The 25,052-nt window shown below is 37.3% G+C and overlaps 1 protein-coding gene and 1 long non-coding RNA gene across 2 annotated transcripts in view; one reads left to right on the top strand and one right to left on the bottom strand.

Annotated features, from left to right (window-relative positions):
- RPGR (retinitis pigmentosa GTPase regulator) overlaps positions 1–25,052 on the bottom strand; it is a 61,098-nt gene that overhangs the window by 20,080 nt on the left and 15,966 nt on the right. Inside the window, 5 exon segments of the mRNA XM_083808194.1 lie at positions 103–268; positions 1,205–1,387; positions 2,979–3,103; positions 3,629–3,784; positions 16,147–16,305. Coding sequence (XP_083664320.1) covers positions 103–268; positions 1,205–1,387; positions 2,979–3,103; positions 3,629–3,784; positions 16,147–16,305 — 789 coding nt within the window.
- LOC310885198 lies at positions 16,326–25,046 on the top strand. The gene is made up of 3 exons (XR_014574597.1): positions 16,326–16,386; positions 23,945–23,996; positions 24,609–25,046. It is a non-coding gene; the product is annotated as an uncharacterized lncRNA (long non-coding RNA).

Here is a 25,052-nt window from a genome sequence, read left to right as displayed (position 1 = left end):
TGGAGCCTTCTTTTGTGTTCAAACTGAGCATTCATTTACGAATGATGAAGAACAAACTACATAATTCTCAGAAAAGAGTAGCAAAATGTGGTGACAATTCACCTTTTTCATGGTGTCTCTCCTCCTCAGGCACAGTTTTACGATGACTTGTTGCAGAAAAACAGAGTGGGCTGGTGTTGCTAGACAAAGGCAATGAAGATTTTAAGAAGTGTTCTCCCAGTGGAGGCAGAGTTCGTGCCATTCGAATCAACTGTTCTGGTGACCTTTCCTTTAGAAGATTAAAAGAACATATATTGAGAAAATCCTGAAGATAAGGGTACAAACATTAAACATAAGTAACCTCCCATACATAAGAATGGTGTTTTCCTTCATTTGATGATACAGCGTTGTAACTTTGTTATACAAGTATAAACTTGATTTCTTGAACATATTGATTATTTGTAGTCCTAAAAATTGGAGAGCTGTACAATGGGATATTTTAGATGGTTTCTACACAATAATCTCAAGTAGTCTTAAAATATAAACAAAGAAGAAAACGAAATTTGATTTTTATTTAAAATAACAATACTTGTTTCTCAATTGCATTGAGGTATAGGATCCACAGCATCACTACAATTTTACAAAATAAAGGAAAACCATTCTTTTGTGTTTTTGTGAGGGAGCTAGATTTCAGACAGGACAGTAAGATGACCATCTCACTGTGCTGCTCAAGGAAATCACGTGGAATATGTAGCTGGAAATAAAGGAGAAGAAACACTGTTGCAAGTAGCAAGTAGCAACAGTATCTTAAGATTATTTTAAGACGATTGTGAGAGATTCTCTTTGAAAACGTATAAACTATAAATTTGCTCCAAGGACTCAGAGGGAACATCAAAAGGAGTCATATTCTTGCTTATTTAATTGTATTTCTAAGATATTTTGAAAAATGCAAAGAAACAGAATATGTATTTTAGAATTAAAAAAATACAAGCCCAATTTGAGTGTTTTTCATACACGTAAACAAGTAAAATCTGGCCAATAGCTATCTTTTTACCTACATCAATTTTGGGAAGAGGGTGGATATTCATTCTTCTTTTTACACATTAAAATTAAACGCATATTTGAATGAGATATATTTGTCTGCTGAGTATATGCTGTTACTTCAGTTTAAAAAGTGACTGTTTCCCACAAAAAGTATGGCAACTCTCAACAGCTCTCAATTTACCCTCTCTCGACGTCGCATTCGTGCTGATGTTAGTTGTAAGGTGTTTGTTACTAGTGACTCTCCACTCATGTTAGAGATAGTAGCAATCAAACGGCTCTCATATAAATCTTCTAAGAGTATTTCTTCAGATTCTTTAGGTCTCGGAGTAGCAAAAACAAGCATGTGACAACCACCACAAGCCACCTACAGCACCAAATCAAAGTTCTGATTATTTCATTTGCAAGCATCAACACAAGGATCTCATTTTCTTATAATCATCCCCAGGGACTTAGATCATAAGAAAACCAAAACAAAAGTAAGAGATACTAAGTTACTTCAAATCTAGTTGCTACTGACTTTAGTTAAATAAAAGTACATAATTATGATTATTAATGAGTAATGATCTATGTTCATTTTTCCTCACTAACACACAATATATTTGTATTCAACAACACATTAGATAAGGCTAAGAAACTACTGATACAGAAGAAAACAAAAATATTTCCACTGATTTTGAAAGGACCGTTGCTTATTATTTTAAAGGACTATTTATGCTATTTATTTTAAAGGACTGTTGCTAATTATTTTCAGTGAGCCAAATGTAGGCAACAGATAACTACAGTAATATACATGCAGGCATTTTATTACAATATCCACAAAATGTAATACAAAGTCCTACAACCTCCAATAGACAAGGTATTGTTATTGGAAGACCAGAGGTTTCCCTTTAGAAAAGTTTAAAACCTTTACTTCTGATAAAACTTTTTAAACTCTATGTCCTGTAAACAAACAGAACTGAAAGCCATGTACTTAAGTCTCAAATTTTGCTCAACCTCGAGTGATGTTTGCATTTCTGATGTTGGCAATTCTGTTATGTTTATTTCTTAAAAACCCCAAGAAATATATAAAAATAATGCTCTTAAAAGAAAAGAGTACTTCTCTTTTCTCATCCCATATGGATAGCAAAAAAAAATAAAATAAAAATCTGAAGATTTTACAAATATCCCACTGTACAAATAATCATTAAAATGAAATAGATATTTAAATAGATATCATTCTGGTGTTTTCAGAGAAGATTTGGTGCCCCCCCCCCAGCCCCCCCGCCCCAACTGCCAAAAAAGCAAAAAGAAGCAAGTATTTTCTTTTATAGGCTACTACCAGCTTTACAGACTAAAACACTATAGCCCAATGCTACTGAATAAAATCCCCCAAAACAGCCTATATGTGTAGTCCAAAGAAACACATTCTAAACTAAATGTATAGTGTGATAAGCAAAACCAATGTCCTTTTTGTGTTTCCCTTTGTGTTTTCATGGAATCACAGAATGGTTAGGGTTGGAAGGGACCTCAGGAGTTAACCTGCTTCAACGCCTTGCTCAAACAAGGGCCACCTAGAGCAGGTTGCCCAGGGCCACGTCCTACAGCTCTTAAGGATCTCCAAGGTGGGAGACCCCACAGCTCTCTGGGCAGCCTGTGCCAGGGCTCCTCACCCGCACAGCACAGAAGTGCTGCCTGGTGCTCAGACAGAGCCTACTATACTCCAGTTTGTGCCCACTGCCTCTTATCCTGGCACTAGGCACCACTGAAAACAGCCTGGCTCCGTTCTCTTCACATCCTCCCTCCAGGTATTTATAGCCATTGATAAGATTATTCCTGAGCCTTCTCTTATCTAGGCTATCTACTAATTAAATGTTGCAGGAAAAAATCATTCTATAATGAGATTTCAGCTCTCATTAATAACATTTCATAAGAATATAAACATCTTGATGTTTGAGAAGCATGACAAAAAGTTTTACCAAAAGGACTGTGAAACTCAAAAAATTGGAACACAGAGCGGGATCAAACTGATTCGCAAAATTCTCTTCTCCAAGGCCTAACTTGCCGTGTCGCCCATCTCCAAAAGTAAACATGAGGCCATTTTCTGTATGTGGAAAAAAAAAGATGTTGTTAACAACAAAGATTCAACAGAAAAACAGGACAAAACCATTACAAACAAAGTAACAGGCCATGCAAGTAAGGAATATTTCTCTCCCCAAAGCAAAAACTGAACAATTATTTTTAGATTCTCGACAGATGAATATGATCTAAAAGTACGTATTTTTTCAGACAAAGGACTGGCTAAGATTACAGTTAGTCTAGACATTTGGGGAAAAAATGAAACAATGGGATTGAAACTGTATAGCAAAAAAAAAAAAAAGGCTTCTAAACAAGCATACTTGTTAGTAATTCATGATTGTGAGGTTACAATTCTCCAGGAGATATTGTATACACAACTATGCATGGTTGTGAATCTAAAATTCCTAATATTGAATCTGATTTGTCACCAACTCCTTAACCTTTAGAACCAGTAAGTTTGCAATGTCTTCTTCTACTACTCATTTTATAACAAAAGCTTTAACAGCACAGAGAAGCTACAAGTGCATTTCTGAATTTTTCACATACATACCTGCTATTACAGCAGTGTGATTTTCCCCACATGTAACGTTATGTATTTTACGCCTCCTCAAGTGTTCCACAGACTTTGGTACTGAAGTTTCAAAAGTAAGAGTGCCATGTCCCAGCTGCCCATACTGTCCAAGTCCAAAAGTATATACATCTGTCTCTGAAAATGTACATGCAAAGTTAACAAAAAATATGCTGCTACAGGAAATTCTTTACTCAGAGGGTGGTGAGGCCCTGGCACAGGCTGCCCAGAGAAGCTGTGGATGCGCCATCCCTGGAGGTGCTCAAGGCCAGGCTGGATGGGGCTTTGGGCAGCCTGGTCTGGTGGGAGGTGTCCCTGCCCATGGCAGGGGGGTCGGAACCAGATGGTCTTTAAGGTTCCTTCCAAACCAACCCATTCTGTGCTTCTATGATATATTATAACCTGCTTTCTATTAGCCAAATGAAAGCCAAATGACATCAGCATCAAAAAGCACTGTTTCATCAATTAAAAAAATACCATTTAATTAAATTTATCAGTTAATAACAAAATAAAATAGAAAAGAGGCAACAATATGCAGAATATAATTTTGAATTGTTTAGTATTTAATATTTCTAACATAACTGCAAATAATCCACAGACCACATGTACACAAAATATTAGCCAATGCAAAATGTTATGGGAGATTATGCACCACAATTATCTCAAGACCACAATGTTTAGTGCATTTTCAAGTACAATAGCCTAATCTTAATTTCTGGTTACCTACGTATATACTGTATGACCCCAAATGTAATAGAATAGACCTCTTTAAAACACAACTGATATGTGTGGAAGAAGATCCTGGGACAATAACAGAAGAGGTTTCAGTATTGTCTTTGGCTACCGAATCAACCCTGCATTAAATATAGAGAACATTATAACTGTGTTATCTTGTTACAGAATAATAATCTTTCCACATTTATATTTTTTCCATTTAATGGACTGTCTGTGCCAGGAAAAAAAATGTGATGTTCTCCAAGACAATAAAGATTGTTGGTGTGTCAATCCCTTGCACTCCATCACAACAGGAGATGACTGTGAAGCTTAGAAATCTTGATGAGGTGATGCATGAAAAGAGAAATTCAGAGACTATGTATTTTTGGGAAGACATTTTCTTGGAATTTTACTTCCTGGGTAGTTTTGCTTATTTGTTTGTTTGTATTTAGTTGTTTGTTTTGTTTTGTTGTTGTTGTTTTTCTGCATGTAGGCAACAAAGGAAAAGCTAGAAAAATAGTAATTAAAACTTGTAAAAACTTAATGAAAATCTGTGAAGGATTGGGAAGGACAAAAAAAAATCCTACGTCAAGCAAAAAGAACTGGGACTTGGGAGCAATATATCCTTACATCATTATTATGAACACAGTGCAGAGCACGCCTGCTCTTGCCACATGGATGCCATCCCACCAAAAACCTTAGCACCTTCAAGAACAAGGCAGGTATAGGCATTTACATCTGAATGTGTAAAAAAAAGAATCGAAGGAGAATCCTTCCTTTTTGAGCACTTCTTTGAGTCAAGGACAGAAGGTCACTGGAATAGCCAAGTAAGTGTCAGTGCCACAAAAGTAATTTATTCTGTGCAACTGTTTTGCTGTTGCTCTTGGACCAGCAACAAACCACAGAAATATTAAAAACAAATTATGTTACCATTCACTCCAAACTAATCTTTCACTACCTTCAAGGAAAGAGAAAGCAGACAATGGACCAGATTTGATACTACCACCACAGTAGCACACTTACCGCTTTATACAGAACTTCAGTTTCAAAGGAACCATGATGAAATACTGTAACATTAAATATGGAAATTTTCTTTTTAGAAAACAGTTTGCCCTTTCTGCCCCTTTCAAAATTGTTCCACATAAAGATGTCACGAATTTACATCATAAAAAAAAAAAAGGTCTCTCACTATTTTAGATTGGAGATGCAAAATACTCAGTAAAGTCATTTTTCTACTAAATGTAATAGTAAAGCTCCCTCTACTGGAAATTTCAGTGCAAGAAAGCACTGAACATCTTTGGGGATCTTTAAAAAAAATCTGAATTTTTCTGTGACATTTTGACTTTCTGGATAAGAATCAATAAATGATTCCTGAAAGATACCTCACTCTAAGTGAACTGAAGAAGTCTTACCTTCGTTTTAGGAAATGGCTTTTTCAGGATGGCTGATTCCATAAATCCTACTTAAAAGTATGCCATTTGACTTTCTTCTTTGAAAAACAGAAGATCTTGTAATTTTCAAAATATACATCTCTATCTGATTCACATAATAATTTTGAGTGAAGGTGGAGTTTTTTCATATTATCTTTAATCTTGGGTTGCAATATGCAACGCCTTTTTCATAAAACAGGCGAGACCTCTAAAGGCATTTGTGTTTAGAGATGTTAACTTCAAAAGTACAGGATACTATTTTCTTCCCCCATTGCTACTGACAATGAGGAGAAGAGATCAATCCAAAACCAGTTTGGAGTACCTTCATAAGAAGAATGAATTTCTCTTCTACCTCCAAATACCACAGGCACCTAAATTTAGCTCCTCCTAAAATTTGCTTATTAGTCATTTATCAAGGTACAGAAAGACAAAAACCTTGCACCATTCTTAAATGATTCATCTTTTGTGCATAAGCAAGGCCTAACCTCAGTAATAATTCCACTTAGCAGAAATGGGGATAAACAGAAGTCTGTGGCAAAGCAATCTCACAGACTTCGTGAGAAAATGACAGAGCTAACTCCATTCTGAACTTGAATTTGCAAACGAAATTGCTGACAACATGAACACAAAAGGGGATACAGTCCCATGGTTGCTGACTTCTTACTGTTGTCAGTCCCAACAATGATATGATTAGATAATCACCACCAAAAGGGCAGATGTCACTTCCCCATTCTTCTCTCTTGCTTGCACTGTATCCTCTGTCCACCTGGCTACACAGTAAGACAGCTCAGCTCAGTAAGCCAGGTTGTTGCTTTTTTGCTTTTTAACTCATGTGGTTTCCTGTGGAATGGTCAAGACAGTACCAGAGTGGTGTAAGTGGAGAGGAAAGACACACGGCCGCAACAGCATGCAGGGAGCACCTTTTCCTCCAGTGCTTTAGTGAAGCATGAGGATGGCTCAGCTGTGTTAACAGCACGCAGGGGAAAGAGCCCAAGTCCTGTCTTGGCCTCTTGGGTACTGGGATTGCTTCTCCTTTACTTCCTGTATTTCCTATTTTGGAAGAACAGGGATATTTCCCACTGTGTTCAAAAGGACACCAACCACCTCTACAAGCTTCTTCTGGAGTACATAACAGCTCTCCAATCTCAATGACAGTTGTCACTATAAATATAATAGTCCTAGGCAAAAAAATGTATAGTTTTCAGATATTTTTTTTAACACACGCTATTTGCTGAAAGAACTGTGGGAGCTCCAAGAGTCCTCAAGATCCGTGCATTCTTTGCTACATATTTAAGGCTACATACAAAGTTAAAAACCTGCAGAAGAATAACAGAAACAGTTATGGTCACAGAATCTCCATATGTCTTCATTTCCCTTGAACACTATTACTACTACTCTGTCAATAGGCTATTCAGTCTTACTAGAGCTTTATTTTTGAACAGCTTACGCAGAAAAATGTTACTGCAAAAATCAGCTGTTGACATAATACTCAGTTTTACCACAGCTCATAATTGGATTTGGAGATTTCAGTATCAATAGTATGCAGACTTAAGAATTGTTTGAAAAATCTAGATAATCCTATACAGTTTGAACAGTCTCTCAGTTCTGTCATAAAAAGGTATAGCTTTTTCATCCTTCTCATTCTCTTTCAAAAGGGTATCTTGACTTCCTTTTCTTTTTAAGACCTTGAAACAGAAGATAAAAAATCCATCATTTTACATGCTAACACACTAATGTGTTGTATTGTAATGTCGAGTGACCCATTCTCCAAGAACTGCTTTACTTCTTTCCTTTGAAGAGATATCTTTGCTTTCCCTCCCTTCAGAGAATAAAAGGAGGTAATACATCCTTTTATAGAGAGGATTATTCCCAGAGGATCTGTCATCATTTGGAAAAAAAAAAAAAGATACTGAGGCCACTCCCAATCATCTGTTTCTTCTCCAACTTCTAGATTCACAAGTTGCTTTCATGCTACTTTTTAAAAGGCTTTATTGAAAAAGTACACAACTCGGGATTGTTGTGCTCTCGTTTCTTTTGAAGATGATGGTACCAACAGCTTTCATTTTTGGTAGAAAGCTTTTGAAAGAATCATGGATAACAGTTTTTTTAGTCTGAATGAAAGAAATCACCTGAAATGAGGATATGATCTTCATGAACTGGCTGCTAAGACTGTTATGAAATGAGTAAGTTTGTGCTGCTACAAAGAGAGAAAACTTTTGCAGCAACTGAATTTTAACTGTTCTATTTATTCTCTAGAACGAAAGCAAATATTAAAGGAAGAAGTAACAATAAGAGTTGTAGAGATGTTTTCCAATCCCATATTCAAAATCTCTAAAACCTTGTATATTTAAAAAGTGTTTTTTTTTTCATTTTCTTTTCCTTTTTTCCCCCTTATTACTGTTATCAATTAATAGTGATATTTAATTTTTTGTTCTTTAGAAAAAAAAAAGTTTCCCATTTTGGAATTTCAGACCACAAAATTAATTATTTTCCATTCTAGATTCTACCATTTACTCCAATACATTGCTGGAGAGATTCCAAACAGCAGTTTGATTTAATAACCCGGATAACAATGGTTCTTACCATGCAAAATTACCAATAGAGTAGATAAGACAGTCATAAGAAAGAAATCAAATGAAGTGCTTTGGAATAGACTAATTATGCATGAGAGTCAGGAAGAAACTTCTCTCATACTCAATAAGATAACTGGATTATGCTTTCTTCTAATTTGATGATCCCTAAGTAGAACTGATGACAAGAAACGAACAAAGATGTACAACAGTTTCTCCCTATGATATTTGCTCCTGTCTTATTCCTATGTTAAATGAGATAGATGAAACAGAAGAATATACAATAACCAGACACTCACTCCTTATTGTTTAAGACTGAAATGACACACCCTGAAAAACTGGAAAGACCCTGGTAAGATGAAAACTGTATCAGCATACATGGTGTTACTAAAGCCAAACAGTACCCATTTGTACGTGACATGAAATTCAGGATTTCTTCAAAACTGTACTAGTTTAGGAATTTACAAATTTAAGAAACTAATCTTAAAAGAGATATAAATGTTTCTCAGGCTCTTTAAGCTATATCCCTCTTCAGAATTTTGAATTTGTGGTCACACCACTTCATCTCAGGATGCAACATACGCTCCAGTATGTATTCCAAGTTGACTTTATGGTGTAAAGCCTAAAATGCACGTATGCTACACTCACTTTTTAAATGATTACAGTGGCCCAATATAGCTTGTTTCCCAAATACTTTTCACAAGTTTGAGTCAGAAAAATTTCTGTATGTCAACACCACTGACAATGCACCCTTCACTTGAGATATTTCTATTAACTTTACTCTTTTGTTCAAAGTGTCTGAGGCAGAATTTCATAGCTGTAGCCTATTTAATGATAGAATCATAGGTCTATAGAATACCCTGAACTGGAAGGGCGCAACAAGGATGATCAAGCCCAACTCGTGGCTCCACAAAGGACTACCTAAAATCAAACTGTATGCCTGAAAGCGTTGTTGAAATGCTTCTTGAACTCCAGTAGGCTCAGTGCCATGACCAAATAGAGCCTGCACCAGTTCCCAATCACCCTGTCATTGAAGAACCTTTCCCTAACACCCACCCTCACCCTCCCCTGTCCCAGCCCCATGCCGTTCCCTCGGGTCCTGTCGCTGTCCCCAGAGAGCAGAGCTCAGCACCTGCCCCTCCGCTCCCCTCGTGAGGGAGCTGCAGGCCACCATGAGGTCTCCCCTGGGCCTGCTCTGCTCTGGGCTGAACAAACCAAAGGACCTCAGCTGCTCCTCATACATCCTGCCCTCTAGACCATCATTTTCGTAGTCCTCCTTTGGACACTAATAGTTTTATATCCTTTTTATACCGTGGTGCCCCAAACTGCACACAGTGCTTAAGGTGAGGTCGAACCAGCACAGAGGAGACCAGGACAATCCTTTCCCTCGACCAGCTAGTAGTGCTGTGCCTGATGCACCCCAGGGGATGGTTGGCCCTCCTGCCTGTCAGGACACATTGTTGACTTGTATTCAACTTGCCGTCAACCAGAACCCCCAGATCCCTTTCCACAGGGCTGTGCTCCAGCCTCTCATCACCCAGTCTGTACCTCAACCCAGGTGCAGAATCCTGTTCTTGGTCTTGTTAAATTTCATACAGTTGGTGATTGCCCTGCCCTCTCACTTGTCAAAATCTCTCCGCAAGGCCCCTCTACTCTCCCCTGTTGAGGTAGCCAACACCTAATTTAGTATCATCTGCAAAATTACTTAGCATGTTTAGTATTACTTATTTGAGTCCCGTGTCCGAATGATTAATAAAAACACTGAAGAGAACTGCCCCTAAAACGGAGTATTTGGGAACCCCACTAGTGACTGTCTGCCCCCATTTAAATGTAGCCTCAGTTATTATAGGCCTTTGAGTTCCAACTGTCAGCCAATTGTTCGCCCACCGTATTATATGCTTGTCTAGCTGTATGCTGGGTGTTTTGTCCACAGGGCCCCTCACTACAAGAAAGACATCAAGGCCCTGGAATGTGTCCAGAGAAGGGCTACGAAACTGGTGGGGGGCCTGGAGCACAAGTCCTGTGAGGAGTGGCTGGGGAAACTGTTTTTTTTTTAGACTGGAGAAAAGGAGGCCCAGGGGAGACCTTACTGCTCTCTCCAACTACCCGAAAGGACATTGTGGGGAGCTGGGGGTTGTCCTCTTCTTGCAAATAACTAGAGTTAGAACAAGAGGAAATGGCCTCAAGTTGCATCACACAAAGTTTAGGTTGGAAATCAGAAGACATTTCTTCTCAGAAAGAGTAGTCAGGCATTGGAATGGGTTGCCCAGGGAAGTGGTAGAGTCACTATCCCTAGGGGTGTTTAAGGAAAGGCTGGACCTGGTGCTTAGGGATTTGGTTTAGTGGATGATACTAGTGGTATTGGTGGTAGGGGGATGGTTGGACCAGACGATCTTGGAGATCTTTTCCGACCTTAACGATTCTATAAGGATACTGTGAGAGACAGTATTGAAAGCTTTGCTAAAATCTAAAAAAGATTATATCAACTGACTTCCCTTGGTCAACTAGGTGGGTAACCTTGTCATAAAATGAAATTGATTTAGTTAAACAGGACTTTCCCCTTGTGAACCTGTGTTGGCTATGACCAATGACTGTCCTGTCATTCAATTGTTTTTCAGTAACTCCCAGAATAATCTCCTCCATAACATTACTAGGCACTGAATAATAATTGCTGAATTACATTTAAAATCTTCTATCTGACCTTTCACTCTTATTACAGCAACTATCAATCTTTAGGCATTTTTGTCAGAGGATATTGTTTTCTTCTTCTCTTGACCCAACTGGAAGTACTGGCACTCAGCACTTTGATCATCAACTGACAGCTAAGCCAGCACTGAATTTCTTATGTGTCTTCTATTATATCATCTATTTCCATAGGCAAATAAATCTTACATAGCAAGACATTGATTTACTATGGTGTTTTCTTCATTTTTTTTGGCATTTATAGTTTGCCTCTGCGTTCTACTTTTATCTCCTGTAAGATTTAACTATAATGCAAATATCATCCAGGTCTACATCTTCCTACAAAATCTCTGTATAAGTCATTTGTTTTAATGAAATTTTATCACATGAAATACCATTAAAACAAAATATCTTTTGGTTGGTTTGAGATTTATGGTCAAAAAAATCAATAATGATAATCTAATTCTTTCTGCTGAACTTCACTTTATAACCCATAAAATAATGCTAGGATTTATATATTTGCTAGCTTTAAATTTATGGTAATTTTTTCCTAATAATGATAATCTGATTTCATGTAAAGAAATTTATTTTATGACAGAATACTGCCAGGGTGAGACTGTATGTTGGTGAAAGAACAGAGACAAAGCCTTTGAAATGTAGACAAATGCTTGCATTATTTCCTGGATTGGTTACTGTTGTTTCCTCTTCATACTCTTCCCAAAGGAGTTTTGATTTACCCAGAATCTTGCAGCTTGTCTCATCATTACACATAACTATTTCCAGCACATCCACCTTTATTCTCTCCAGTGACTTGCAGTACAATATCACATAAAATTACTTAAAATCCCCCCCAGATAGATTTTCAGTTTATATTCTAGAAACTTTGATTTCATAACCTTGAAGGCACTCTGCCAGATTGACAACAGATGACTACCTAGCATTTCCAAAATACAGATTTAAGGACTTACAAAACCTACTTGTTTTCATAGCTTCTGCATTTTGATAGAAGATTAATTACAGGCATGCTATACAGTTGTGGAATTCATAAAAGCTAAAACTGATAATTTTGAAATCATCTGCGGGCAAAGTCAAACACCCCTTTCCTGCTTCTATAGTATTTTATAATTATTAAATCCAATGAATAGAAATTTTGACAGGCAGATGGCAACTCAAACAGGATGGTCAGGAAAGGTGGAGAAGAAGGAAAGAGTCTTCTGTTTGAATTACTGAAGCTCCCAGAAGCTCCCAGCAATAAGATATATGATTAGATTAAAACAAGACAGCCACAAGAAAAGCTATAATGGGAACATGGAAAGAACTATGCCAGCACATTACAGAAAAGCATAACACGCTTTCTGAAGGAGAAGGCAGACTGACTGTTCCATACTTCCCTGGATCCTACTATTTCTTCTTTGATCACAGAGATACCATAATCACTGAGATGCCCCAGTTTTTTAAATGCGTCCATCCTTACGATGGAAAATTCTACTTAACATCTAACTTAACCTGTGTTGCAACCAGAGTCCTACTCTGAGATCCCACAAAGAGAACAACTGATTACCTTCCTTCTAAGGAGGAATTTATGCCAGTGAAAAGTGGTGCCATGTCTCTCCTTAGTTTTCTTTCTTAGCTTAATCAGTTCCCCTTTTTTAAAACTTTCCTCTCAAGGTATGTTTTCTTAACCTTTGACATCCCTGTTGTTTCACTATGGAATCTCCAAATCATTTTATGCCTTTTCAAAAATGCAATGATCAAAATGTACACACTGTCCCAGCAGAACTCATAAAAGTCCTTCATGCAGTGGAATGTAAACTTGGTGGTTTTGCACATGTATTGGGTTTGGTTTATGTGGCAAGGTTTTGGCAGCAGGGGGGCTGCAGGGGTGGCCTCTGTGAGAAGAGTTCAGAAGCTGCCCCTTGTTAGATAAGGGCCAGTTTCAGCAGGCTCCAAAGGGACCCACTGCTGCCCAAAGCCGAGCCAGTAAGTGATGTTTGCACCTCTGGGAGAGCAGATTTAAGACAGGGATAAAACTCTGCTGTTCCACAGCAGCTGGGAGAGCAAAGAGTGAGACCCAGCCCTGCAGCCCCCAAGGTCAGCGCAGCAGGAGGACAGGAGGTGCTCCTGGCACACAGCGGCAGTTCCCCTGAGGCCTGTGGTGGAGAGGCCCCCGGTGGAGCAGGCTGTCCCCCTGCAGCCCATGGGTCCCACACGGAGCAGATCTCCACGCTGCAGCCCGTGGAGGAGCCCACGTGGAGCAGGTGGATGTGGCCTGGAGGAGGCTGCGGCCCATGGAGAGCCCCCGCAGGAGCAGGCCCCGGGCCGGAGCTGCAGCCCGTGGAGAGGAGCCCACGCAGGAGCAGGGGGTCTGGGGGGAGCTGCCGCCCGCCCGTGGGGGACCCGTGCTGGAGCAGTTTGCTCCTGGGGGATGGACGGACCCCGTGGTACGGAGCCGTGTGGGAGCAGTGCTGGAAGAGCTGCTGCCTGTGGGCAGCCCCCGCAGGCTCAGTTCGGGAAGGACGGCATCCCGTGGGAGGGACCCCGCGTGGAGCAGGGGCAGAGAGGGACCGTGGGGGAGCGGCGGGGACGAAGCGTCAGGGGCTGACCGCAGCCCCCATTCCCCATTCCTCTGCACTGCTCAGGGTGAGGACATAAAAGAGGGTGGATGTGGGGGAAGGTGGTTTTGGTTTGCTCTTAATTCTCGCTGTTCTAGTCTGCCAGTGATAGGCAATAAATTATATTCATCTCCCTACACTGAGTCTGTTCTGCCCATGATGATAATCGTTTACTGAGCTCCCTGTTAATCTCAACCCCTGAGCCCTTTTGATCTTACTTTCTCTCCCTTGCCCTTTGAGGAGAGGGAGTGACAGTGGTTGTGGAGGAACACAGCTGCCCAGCTGAGCAAAACCACCACAACAGGCAACTTCTTTTTACATATCTACAATGTTACTACTAAAAGCACTATATGGCTATCTTCTTTGCAATGTGCAGTCCTCTATAGTTCCATACCTGATTCCAGAGAATCCCTGTTAAAAGCTATTGAAAAGCCTCATGAAATTCAAAAGATAATAAGATCTATTGGCTATTACCTTCTGATAGAAGGAAATTGTATTGGTCTTATTGTCTGAATTATCTTCCAATTGTTTATGAACAGGCTGTTTAATTGTCTCAACACTTCTACACAGCTAAAGAAGTTACAGTGACTGATCTGTAATTTTCAGGGTCTTTTAAACCCCTCATCCATCCTTCTGAAATTTTCAAGAAAACCTTGCATATTTCTAAGAGTCTCAATTCTTGAAGTTGTTCAGGTTGAATTTTCATTAGGTCCAGACTGTTCGGAAACATTCAATGTAATAATAAGGATCTAACTTATTTCTCTGTTCTTTCCAAATTTCCTTTTCCATTTTACTATTTGTGTATTACAGCTGATTACAAAAGACATTGCTTTTCTCTCTTATTACTTATAATTTTTTTTTCTGTTTAAAACAATCCTCCATATTGACAAAAAAAATAAAATTAAAACACATAAAATAACACTTAAAATAAACACTTAGCTATTTTGAGGCCAAATGGTAGGAATTTTTGTTCTGACAATGGCTATGAACCTCCTAAATTCCTACCTCCTAAAACCGTAACATTATTTTGCATACTGTGAATTTATCTAGGCACAGTCAGCCAATGAATGCATTTCAACAAATAAAATTATGACAAATATATACTAAAAATAATTCTTTTTGAGTTTCTCATTCAAATTTCTAGAAATACACTACCATTCTTGGTGTGTTTTAAGTGCTGTATAGCATCCTATTTCCTTTACTCACTCACTCATCCAAAACTTTAAAAAGTATTTCTTATATGCACAAAAAAGTAGTTAACTATCATTTTCTCTGGTACTTACCGTACCGGGCATCACCTCAAAGTTGTGAGACAAGCCATTTTATCCCACCCACTGATACCCTCTGTAACTGGTGGAAACAGCTCTAATCACTGAGAAGACTTCCCATTCAAATCAGCTGATTGAGATATTTCAAAATGTGCTAAAAAAGATTTGTAAAACAGTAATATAGACCATATTTCATCTTCCAAGTATTATAATTTCAACCCTGTGAACTACTATATAACAGTTTTATTCAATAATTTTTATATACTTGTAAGATATGTTTAATATGCTGTATCTGTACTAGTTTTATACGCATGTGAAAGATTCTGCTCACCTTAATAAAGAATTCACCTGAAGTCACAGGTGTTGCCTGTATTACAAGAGATATTTAATCCATTTAGGCATCCATTAGATTGTGCAACTTTTTCGCTATTTCAACAGCTAATTGGAAAGTGACTTTCTAAACACCGCATATTCTGGGTCATTTAAATTTACTACAGATTGGAAGACTTCATCTAAGACTTCCTCCCCACACTCCCAACACTAATTTCAAGCTCCTCAGAAGAAAAAAACATTGATCACTGGTTTTGCGCTAGGAGGTGTTAGCTTGTTAGGATCCCAGTAAGAAAGGCTCTCAGACTTGTAAAGTATCTCTTAAAACGCTATTTATTGGGGATAACACTATAAATAAAAAAAAAGAGATTGGTACAAATAATCTTACATCCCTTCATATGCTGGGAAACCTGAGCTACGTGGAATTGAATGTGCCTCCAACCATGCACAGCATGCCACACAGATTCCATCCACAGAAAGGTTACCCTGTTTTGGTCAGTTGAGCTCTTACAGGGTTTTCTTACAAGAAAAAAAAAAATCAATTCATCATTTTCACTGTCAAACAAAAATGACATTCACATGGGAACGTGAAGTTTTAGATAAAGGCAAGAGCACGCAGGTGAGATAACCATTGGTACTGAGTAAGCGCTGCCTGTAAGCTCTTCTGTTACAATTAGCTTGCAAAGTTTATCCTCCAGCAAAGGGCTAGCACAGCACAGCGCAAGCCTGCACTTACTCAGGTTAACCATCATGTGGATTTCTACCTCCCTGATATACAATGGTCTTCTGGTTAGCATCACTACAGAATCTTACTTTACAGTGGGATGTAAATTATTTAAAACAAATTGAGATTACTAAGTTATAGGGCTGTAAAAAGGCAATTAAATACCTTACCTGTAAGCACTACTGTGTGTTCTCCACCACAAGCAACCTTATTAACCTTTTCTATAATTCCCAGTACAGGCTGTGGGACTCTATTGTTCTTCAGCTGTTCAGGCAATAATCCCAGTTTCCCATTCTCAGGTTCTCCAAAAGTATAGAGCTCACCATCTCCTGTGAAAATACAGAAGAGAAGAGGACTCACACAAAGCACTCAGAAACAAGTCTGGATCATCTAGACAGCTGCAGACACAAGTCAGTAAAACAGAAAAGTATATGAACCTTACAGGACAACTGAACATATTTGTATGATGTCCAAATAGCTGTGTATGTGCATTAGTATGCCTTGATGGGACTTGGAGGAGCTAAATTTTAACACCACCTTCTTCACAAGGTAAGAATCATTGCCTGCAAGGAATATAGCCAGGGAAAAACAAAACAATAAACATCCCATGTCAGAGAGGTTATTATTCCTTCTGTAATCAGTATTCATCTCAACTGAAGTTGTTCATAATAGTCTCAATTAAAACAGAAAATCTTGATGGAAAATACACACTTTCTTCTTGTGAGATACAGAGAAAAAATAAAAAAGCTGAGTAAATGATATGAAATTGCATGAAGTCCAGACAAGAAGAGTTATATATCAACAACAGTGGTTCCATAGCAATAACTCCACCAGAAATAAGTTCAGAAAAAATACTGAGACAAAACTGTTTCAAATACATTCCTGCAGCCTCTTTCTGATCTGCCAGAAAATGATATCAGAAGAGCTTTCTGATTTACCCAGACTTTTTACAAATTCAGTTCAAAATCTGTTCAATCCAAAGTTTGGGTAACTTATTTTACTTTCAAAGTTTCCTTTGCTTCATCTTTCCAATTACCTCTTTTGATTTTTCACTACTATGGAAGTCTAAAGTACCATTCAATATAGATCCTAAAGTACCATTCTCCTAAAGTACTATTCAGTACAGCATCCTTCTACAGTAGTTAAAGAACTAACATGTAAAATGTATTTTCCATTGCTATATTTACAATTTATCTACTTCCTGCATTTCTGATTTTCTGTGCTAATGGGCCTCCCACTATTCTAATAGGTCAGAGTGAGGTTTTGTTGGGAAATGTTTCCTTACTGTCATGAACGGCTTTAAATTAATAGCTGAGTGTTCTCCACTCCAGAGAAAAATGAGTTCTATGGAATAATATCTTCTTAGCAAATCATGGCCCAAAGTTTACATGTGAAAATATTTACCCTGCAAACATCAACACACACTATTTTGTAAGAAAAAGTTTGGTTTTTAATCTAATTTGGTTAATTTTTAATCTAATTTGCACATGGATAAGCAGAACTCTCACATGGAGCTAGTCCAAGACAATTAAACATTTAGACTAATGTAGGAGCTGTCTGCTCAAGGGAAATTTGAAGACATAGCTACACTTACGTAATCCACATAAAAACAAACCACATACTTATACTGCATTACTAATGCTCAGTCATCAGAAGCACACATTTACAATACTTTTGGAAACGTACATTTATGTTTCTGTACAAAATGTACTTTTGCTTTTAGAGGGATACATTTAGTGCTCACAAATTTGCTTTTACAGAATTCAGAGGCATTACTATTGCACTATGCACAACAAATGTTTGAGAGATTCATATTCAAAAGCTCTAAATTTATTGCCAATATTAAAGTTGAATTAACTTTAGAAATGCTGTTTTTTGCCCAATGACACTGAAAATAGATGTGCTCGCAGTGTTTCAAAGCTGAAGCCTTATTTATGTGTTCAGAACTGTTCATTAGAGAAGTCCCACTCTCTCCACTGAACATAAGCAGGGAATAAGAAAACGAACTTACTACTAGTTTTATGTTAGCCTTTTTTCTTAGCATAGCTGGTATGTTTGTTACTTTTCATTCCACTTTGTCAGCCAAAACTTAAAATTTGGGAATTTAAGGTTAGTGACAATGACCAGAAAAATAAGATTACATAAAAATAGAAAATATGATCTAAAAGTAAACTAATGCATCAAAATGTAAAGTAGAAAAAATGAAGCTATATATGCTTTCTAAAAAGCGAATGAGATTAGCCAAATTATCAAAATCAAGTTAATAAAAATGGAAGAATATAATTCAAAATGAACTGAGGTTTATTAAAACTTGAGTGTTACAAGCCAAGGCAGGAAAGGATTTTTTTTGAATTTTTAATTCTGAGGATAAGAAAGTCAAAACTGGTGTCAGTTAGAAATGGGTCTTTTTTATTCATTTTTCCTGACTTTTACTCTGGCAATATACTCATTTAAAACTTCCTTTTGCATGAATAAAAACTGAGCAAGAATTTCAAGTAGCAAAACTACAGCTTCACTACGCATAGCTATGGGATGACTAGTTACTAACATGTTTTCATTTAAGCTGTCTGACATATTCCAATAGATAAACTAGATTCAACGTGTTTTTCCTGGCAAAGTCTTTGCCAGTGACACTTTTTCTTTTTTCCTCTGTGGCGCTTGACTCAACTATTTGTGCTGAACAGTGACTACAGCAGTTGGTGCACACACAGAGCAGCACTGAGACCGCCGTTGCCAGGACCTTCCATAAAAATGGAATGGAATGGAATGGAATGGAATGGAATGGAATGGAATGGAATGGAATGGAATGGAATGGAGAAGAGTAGAGTAGAGTAGAGTAGAGTAGAGTAGAGTAGGTTTAGTTTAGTTGGAAGGGACCTACAAAGATCATTGAGTCCAACTTTTTGGCTAATCAAAAGTTAAAGCATATTATTGATGACCTTATCCAAATAAATGCCTCAAACATGAACAGGCATGGGGCATCAACCACTTCACTGAAACCTGTTCCAGTGTTTGACTACCCTCACTGTAAAGAAATTTTTCCTAATATCTGGTCTTGGCACAGCTTTGTGCCAGTCCCATGTCCTGCCACCAGTTACCAGTGAGAAGAAACCGGTGCCTCCCTCTCCATTTCCCCTCCTCAGGAAGCTGTGGAGAGCAATGAAGTCAAGAAGGGTTCTGATGCATTCAGAAAACCCTTAAACTACCATGTCTTTTAATGAAACAGTGCTTCTCCTCACATCCTCTCAGAGGAAGTAATTCTGGAGCCGTCATGCTGATCTAAGATGTATGCTACCTTTGTTACCAGTAGCCTACGAAAAGAAAAAAAAAAGATCTAAATTATGAAGTATTTTCTTCAAATGAAGCCTGAGGATAGGTTTTCAATGAATTTTACTTATAGGGAGAATTTGAAGTATGTCTCATATTTTATAGTAATGTTCATTCTGGACAAAAAATTTAAAAAAAAAAAAAGTTATGCATTTTTTAAGACACCTAAGCTTCAAATCTATTTAAATTCATAAATCAGTCAATCAACTTGAAAATTCTGGGGGAAAAAAAATGTATCCCATACTCAAAGCACAAGGACTGTAAAAAGGCCATTTTTCATAAAAGCCAAATTCCTGCTTTAAATGGAAACTGGTCCCAATTCTCAGTGCAAAGCTGCAACACAGCACTTGCATCAAAAATTTAGAACCTAACTTTGACGGCACAATATTTATATCTAAAGCTCACAATTTGGCCTCTGCCTTAGTCAAAAAAAAAAAAAATCCCAAACTATTTTATATTGTTTTATATGGGTTCTTAGTTTTTCAAGATTACATCTGCCTCTCGCTATGGTATGGAGTCTCCAAGTACCATGCTTCTAGGCCGCTAAGGCCAGCAACTAGACTAATTGTCTTTTCTGAATGCTGTGACTACAGATGCAATCAGGAAATAACAATAATACAACGACACTCAATGTCAAGTTTCTTGCAGGGTTTCACATGAGTCTGGTTATTAAGAGTAACCACCACAATGTATTCACAGAGCCACATTATCTTTGGCAAGGTAATGAATCAGGTTAGCAGCTGTATTTCCTACCTACCATCATCAGAGGTGTAACCACATCCTCCTGCCTGTCCTTATTTTATCATTCATTCCTGACATTTTCTCTTTTCTTTCATTAATGACATTTTCACACAAACCATTTAAAATAACACCAATAATGTTACAACACTTCATTTATTTGCACATATCTGTGCAGAAATGTTTCTGTTGCATGCTTCCATGCTCTTCTAAGAGGTGTTTCGTAGTCACTTCAACGTGTTTTTTAAAGAAACGGCAGACAATCTCAGCTGCTGAGAAGTGTATTTCATTTCTAAACTATGTAATGTGTTTAGACTTCTCTGTTCAGTTTGATTTTCTATTTTAATTCTGATCTTTATTCCTATGTGCAGAAACACTCTGAACAGGCCTCAGTAACAGATACTTTGCAGTTATGTGCAGCAGCATTTTTTAAATTCTGAAGTACTAGCCTAAGTAACAGCAAAAAAAAAAAAAAAGAATTAATTGTAGCGTCAAAGTTTCTATAATCAAACCATTCCATTGACAACAAGAGGTGTCAGTGCTCCCACTGGAAGATTTTATTAGGGACTGCAAGAAGAAAAAACAACAACAAAACTTACATTTTTTTGGAAGGTAAGTATTAACGTCTTAATATCCTCAGATCTGCCATGTATTTCTTCAAACAAATTCATAAACTCCAAAAAGCACTTAGGGGTTAACTACTAATGCAATTCTCTTTGAAGATACCACAGCACTTTTTTAAAAACACTACTGCACAGTAAATATTAATCCAATCACAATCTAATTAATAGGATTAGAGATTCAAATGGTCAAGCTTCCATTGACTTCCCAAACTAATCAAGTTTATTACATTTTTTAAACTTAATAATCCAGCTAACAAAGATAAACCCATTTACTAAAGTAATTTTTGAATACATTACACATCCCTTTAAGGCAAACTGTAGTCTAAAAATTATGAAGAATACCGATAAAATGTAAATAGGATCCAGTAAAACTCAGATAAATTTTCAGTACAATTATATGTGTGCAGCGCATCTGCATTTTAGGGACATTCTGTTCAAAATAAGTCCATGGAACCTGGCTATTCAATTTTTTTCCTCTCATATGAGTCTTCTCACATATTAAACTTTCCTAATGTGGTATGTTTTCGGTATCACTAAACGCAGGTCACAGGAGCATGTCAAGGAAATGAATAAGCAACAAGGAAACAGAAAATTATCATTGCTCCTCAAAGATAGTGAGTACTGTATAAGACAGAAGAGATGAGATCTGGCTGATGGCAGGAGACAAAAGAATTGAATCACTGTATGATCTCTTGAATAAATAAAGAAAAAAATGAAATATTTTTTCCAGATTAAATTGGTTGACACCTCCTCACAGACTGGAATTCTAACCATGGAAGTCTTTGGAATGGATGACCTTTAAAACTGGTCCTTAAAAACAACTGTAAATTATATAAAAGGAAGGAATTTGGGGAACCCACAAATCTCTCTATGAGAAGGTATCTTCTCAAGGAGAATTTACTTTGACCTTGCTTATAGTTAACAGTTCTGGCAGGAGAAGCATCAGAAGATGTCTAATATATTCAATTCCTTTCTGTTTCCAAGAATGTGACTCTGCGTTAGACACCACAATAGTGGTTAGATATATCTGGGTTCCTGCCCTACGTCTCCTTCAGCGGACAGATGATGCTATAGACACTTGCCAAGCTTAGCACTTTCCGAAAAATTGTTCCCTCTTGAGTGAGTGTGGCCAAAGACCAGACAAGTAAAGATCTGTAAATGGACTCAAAAAGTGTTGCTACATTTTCAGCTACTTCTTTCTCTGTTACTTTCTCTGAGAGATACTGCTAATACAGGGAGCAAATGTCCTATGTCCACAAAAAGACTTAGTAGATAAGAAAAACTTTGGAGTTTTCTAGTACAATTGAATTACAAATTCAGATGATCAAATACCACAATTTCTATAAAAACATATTTCTATTTACTAAAAGGTTTGCATCAAGATTACACTCTTCATTGACTGTTACTGTACTTCATAGTACTTTTCTGGTAGTTAAGAACCTTAAAACATATTCCTACTGAACCTACTTAAACAATCTTCTTAAACAAAAGCTGTTTCAAAGAAATAACATCTTTAATTTAAAAAGGAAAAAAAAAGCTCAAATCTATACAACATAACTTTTTTTCTTCCTCGGTTGTCTCTTATTAATGAACATCCTGACCTGGAGAGGGCACTCTGTGACCATGCTATGTATTCTAGTGCGTCCTCATTAACCACCTTGTATGTTTTAACCCAAACATGCCTGTGATCCTACCAGCCCACTTAGCCAATATACATTTTATGTCAATTGCAAATATATTAAGAAAGGGAACCATATGGTGACATGGTCATCAGTTCAACCCTGCTACATAAATCAAGTCCTACATCCTGCAACCATGTTTTATTATTAAAGATAGTATACTATTCGATGCTTTTTAAATAACAAGTCATGTTTAAAAAGACAAAATGTGCTAATTATACAGTACTGTAATAACTGGCAAAACAGGTGTTGAAAGTTTGCTAGTGACGGTTTCTTCCATTTCCTTCATAGTAATAGCAATCACAGTCTAAAAACGTTCCTTTGTATTGTGTTGAGGGAATTAATATTGATTATACACCCACCCGAACTGTTCAAATTTAATTCCTAGAAATACAGAATCACTGTTTTTTTTCCAGATATTTCCCCCAAAATTATGTATCAAAAACACCACTAACAACTTTAAATTCTAGTGTACATGATAAAATCATACAATCAAAACATATGGAAAACCCCCCGTGCTAGACAAACTCTTAAACATAATTTCAAGCATAATTCAATGACTAAATGGCAATTTAGAGAAGAAAACCTCATATCTCTCTTCTATAAGAATATTCCAGATACTCCATAATTATCTGGTTTGCTATGTTCTACTACCCCTCAGAGGCAGACTACTGAGGATGTGAACCACTGTTCTGAGCCAGTCCAGCAAGTACTACAAGCAAGTCTCTTCCATAAGGAATAAAAGAATCCTGCCAGTAATAAAAGTATCACCTTTTTTTTTTTTTTACATAAAACCTTGTAACAGCATAGTGCCTTCTTAAGTAGGCTGTAAGAAAAAGAAGGTAGCTATATTTGTACTTAGACTCGGCTTGCAGAACTTCCAAATTCGTATGAATTAATGGCTAGCATCAGGACTACAAAAATGTGTGACTACGGTCCGCTTAAATTAAATGTGTAGAGCTGCTTTTAAACTCTGTGCAACAGAAGATTTTTTCAGTAAAAAGCCCAACACTAAACTTCTATGCTACTTACAATATCAGTCAAAGAAAACTGCAAGGGCCCAAAGGAAAATAACTTTTCTTCAAATTTCTTTTTTTTCCCAAAGGAAAATAATCAAAAAATATTTCTCATTTCACCATAAAAAGGTCATCTGTGTGCCAGTAGTTTCAGGAAGGTAGAGTCAGGCTCAACTTTTGCAGGATTTCCAGATACTAGAGGCTGAAAATTAAGATCTCCCATCCCACAACCAGGCTTGTTTAAACAGTAATGGGTTCAACAAGTCCTCATTTTCACTGGTGATAACCAGCTTATCTTCCTATTAATATTTTAAGGGGATCCATTTCTCTCACTTAGTTGTTACCCTAATTCCTTTTTTTCATCCCCCTCCATTAACAATTTCCACTTCCTCAGAGAACCTGGCACACACTGTTATCTCCTTGATCTTAGACGCTTGCCCTCAGCCCACCTTTTAATGAGAGCTTTGTCAGATCCCATTGCGATCTTGTCAGAACTTCAGCTCTTGGCTCTAAGGCAGAAATACAGACCTTCTTACTATATCCTTGAATTAAGGGTCTTCTTTTTTTTTTTCCATTTATTTCAAGTTCAGGAAGATGTAGACTTCCCAACAGGTGCAGAGCTCCTGATCAGTCAGAGGTATTTTGTTCATTTATTGTAATAAGGCATCTGTAGTAGAAGTTGCATGCTACCAGCATAACACCTAATTAATACCTCGACACCGTAGGAAGCTCTCATTCTGTTAACAGCATGTTCTCAGAGAGCTGTATAGATATTCTATGTGGAAAAGTAATATTTATCAAGTTGATGGAGTAGTTACTGGGTACCTATTAAAGGCTTTACAATCAAAACTATTGATCCTTCAAAATCTTTAATTACTCTTACTCTAATTTGCTATACTGTGAAGCTTAATAATGTTAATATATGGCTGAGAGGAATTCATAGCTGCTCACACTTAACACTATCCATACTGACTGATAAATTCAACCACATGGGCATTGTTAAAAAATGAGTGGTATCACCACTTCGTAAAAAAAAAAAAAGAGGCGGGAATATGTAGAGATGGCTTGGAGAACAGACACCAACTCACTGTAGGGTATGCTTCTCCTCGCAATGTATATTGCCTAATTGACTTAAAAACCTAAGAATAAGACGTAACATCAAACTTTGACAACAATGTTGCACTGCTAGTAAATGAGATTAATTTTACCTCAAAACATAGTAAGCCTATTCAGTATTTGTATTTTCTAGATGATCATCAAACAAACAAGTGTAATTTCAAGAAAAACTGGATTATTGAAACCACAGTTTTAATCTACATTTGTCATAACCTTCATGAAAATAAAATTATGTATAAGACAGTCATTCTTCCTAATATCCTTCATTGTGTATATGCAGAACATTTACTGCAATTTTTTCTCACGGGATTGTTAAATCAATAATAATAAACAATTACGGAGTAGATTATATATAAATTCTCCAAATAAGTGAAACGGTACCATGTTTTAGAGAACCTCTCACCAATAAAAACTCCCAGTGCGATACAAAACCACACAGATGACTTTCTCAGAACAGTTTGTAACAACTATGGCCTGTATAGTTTCAAAAGTAATGAATGTCTTATTAACTACCTTTACCAATAAAACAATCTGAGAACCAGTGATTTGTCTCTGCTAACCATTATCTCATCCTCTT

This window comes from Anser anser (genome assembly GCF_964211835.1).
Source record: "Anser anser genome assembly, chromosome: 1".
In the NCBI taxonomy this organism is placed as follows: domain Eukaryota; kingdom Metazoa; phylum Chordata; class Aves; order Anseriformes; family Anatidae; genus Anser; species Anser anser.
The sequence above is the reverse complement of the archived record's forward strand: the minus strand, read 5'-3'. Positions and strand labels throughout refer to the sequence as shown.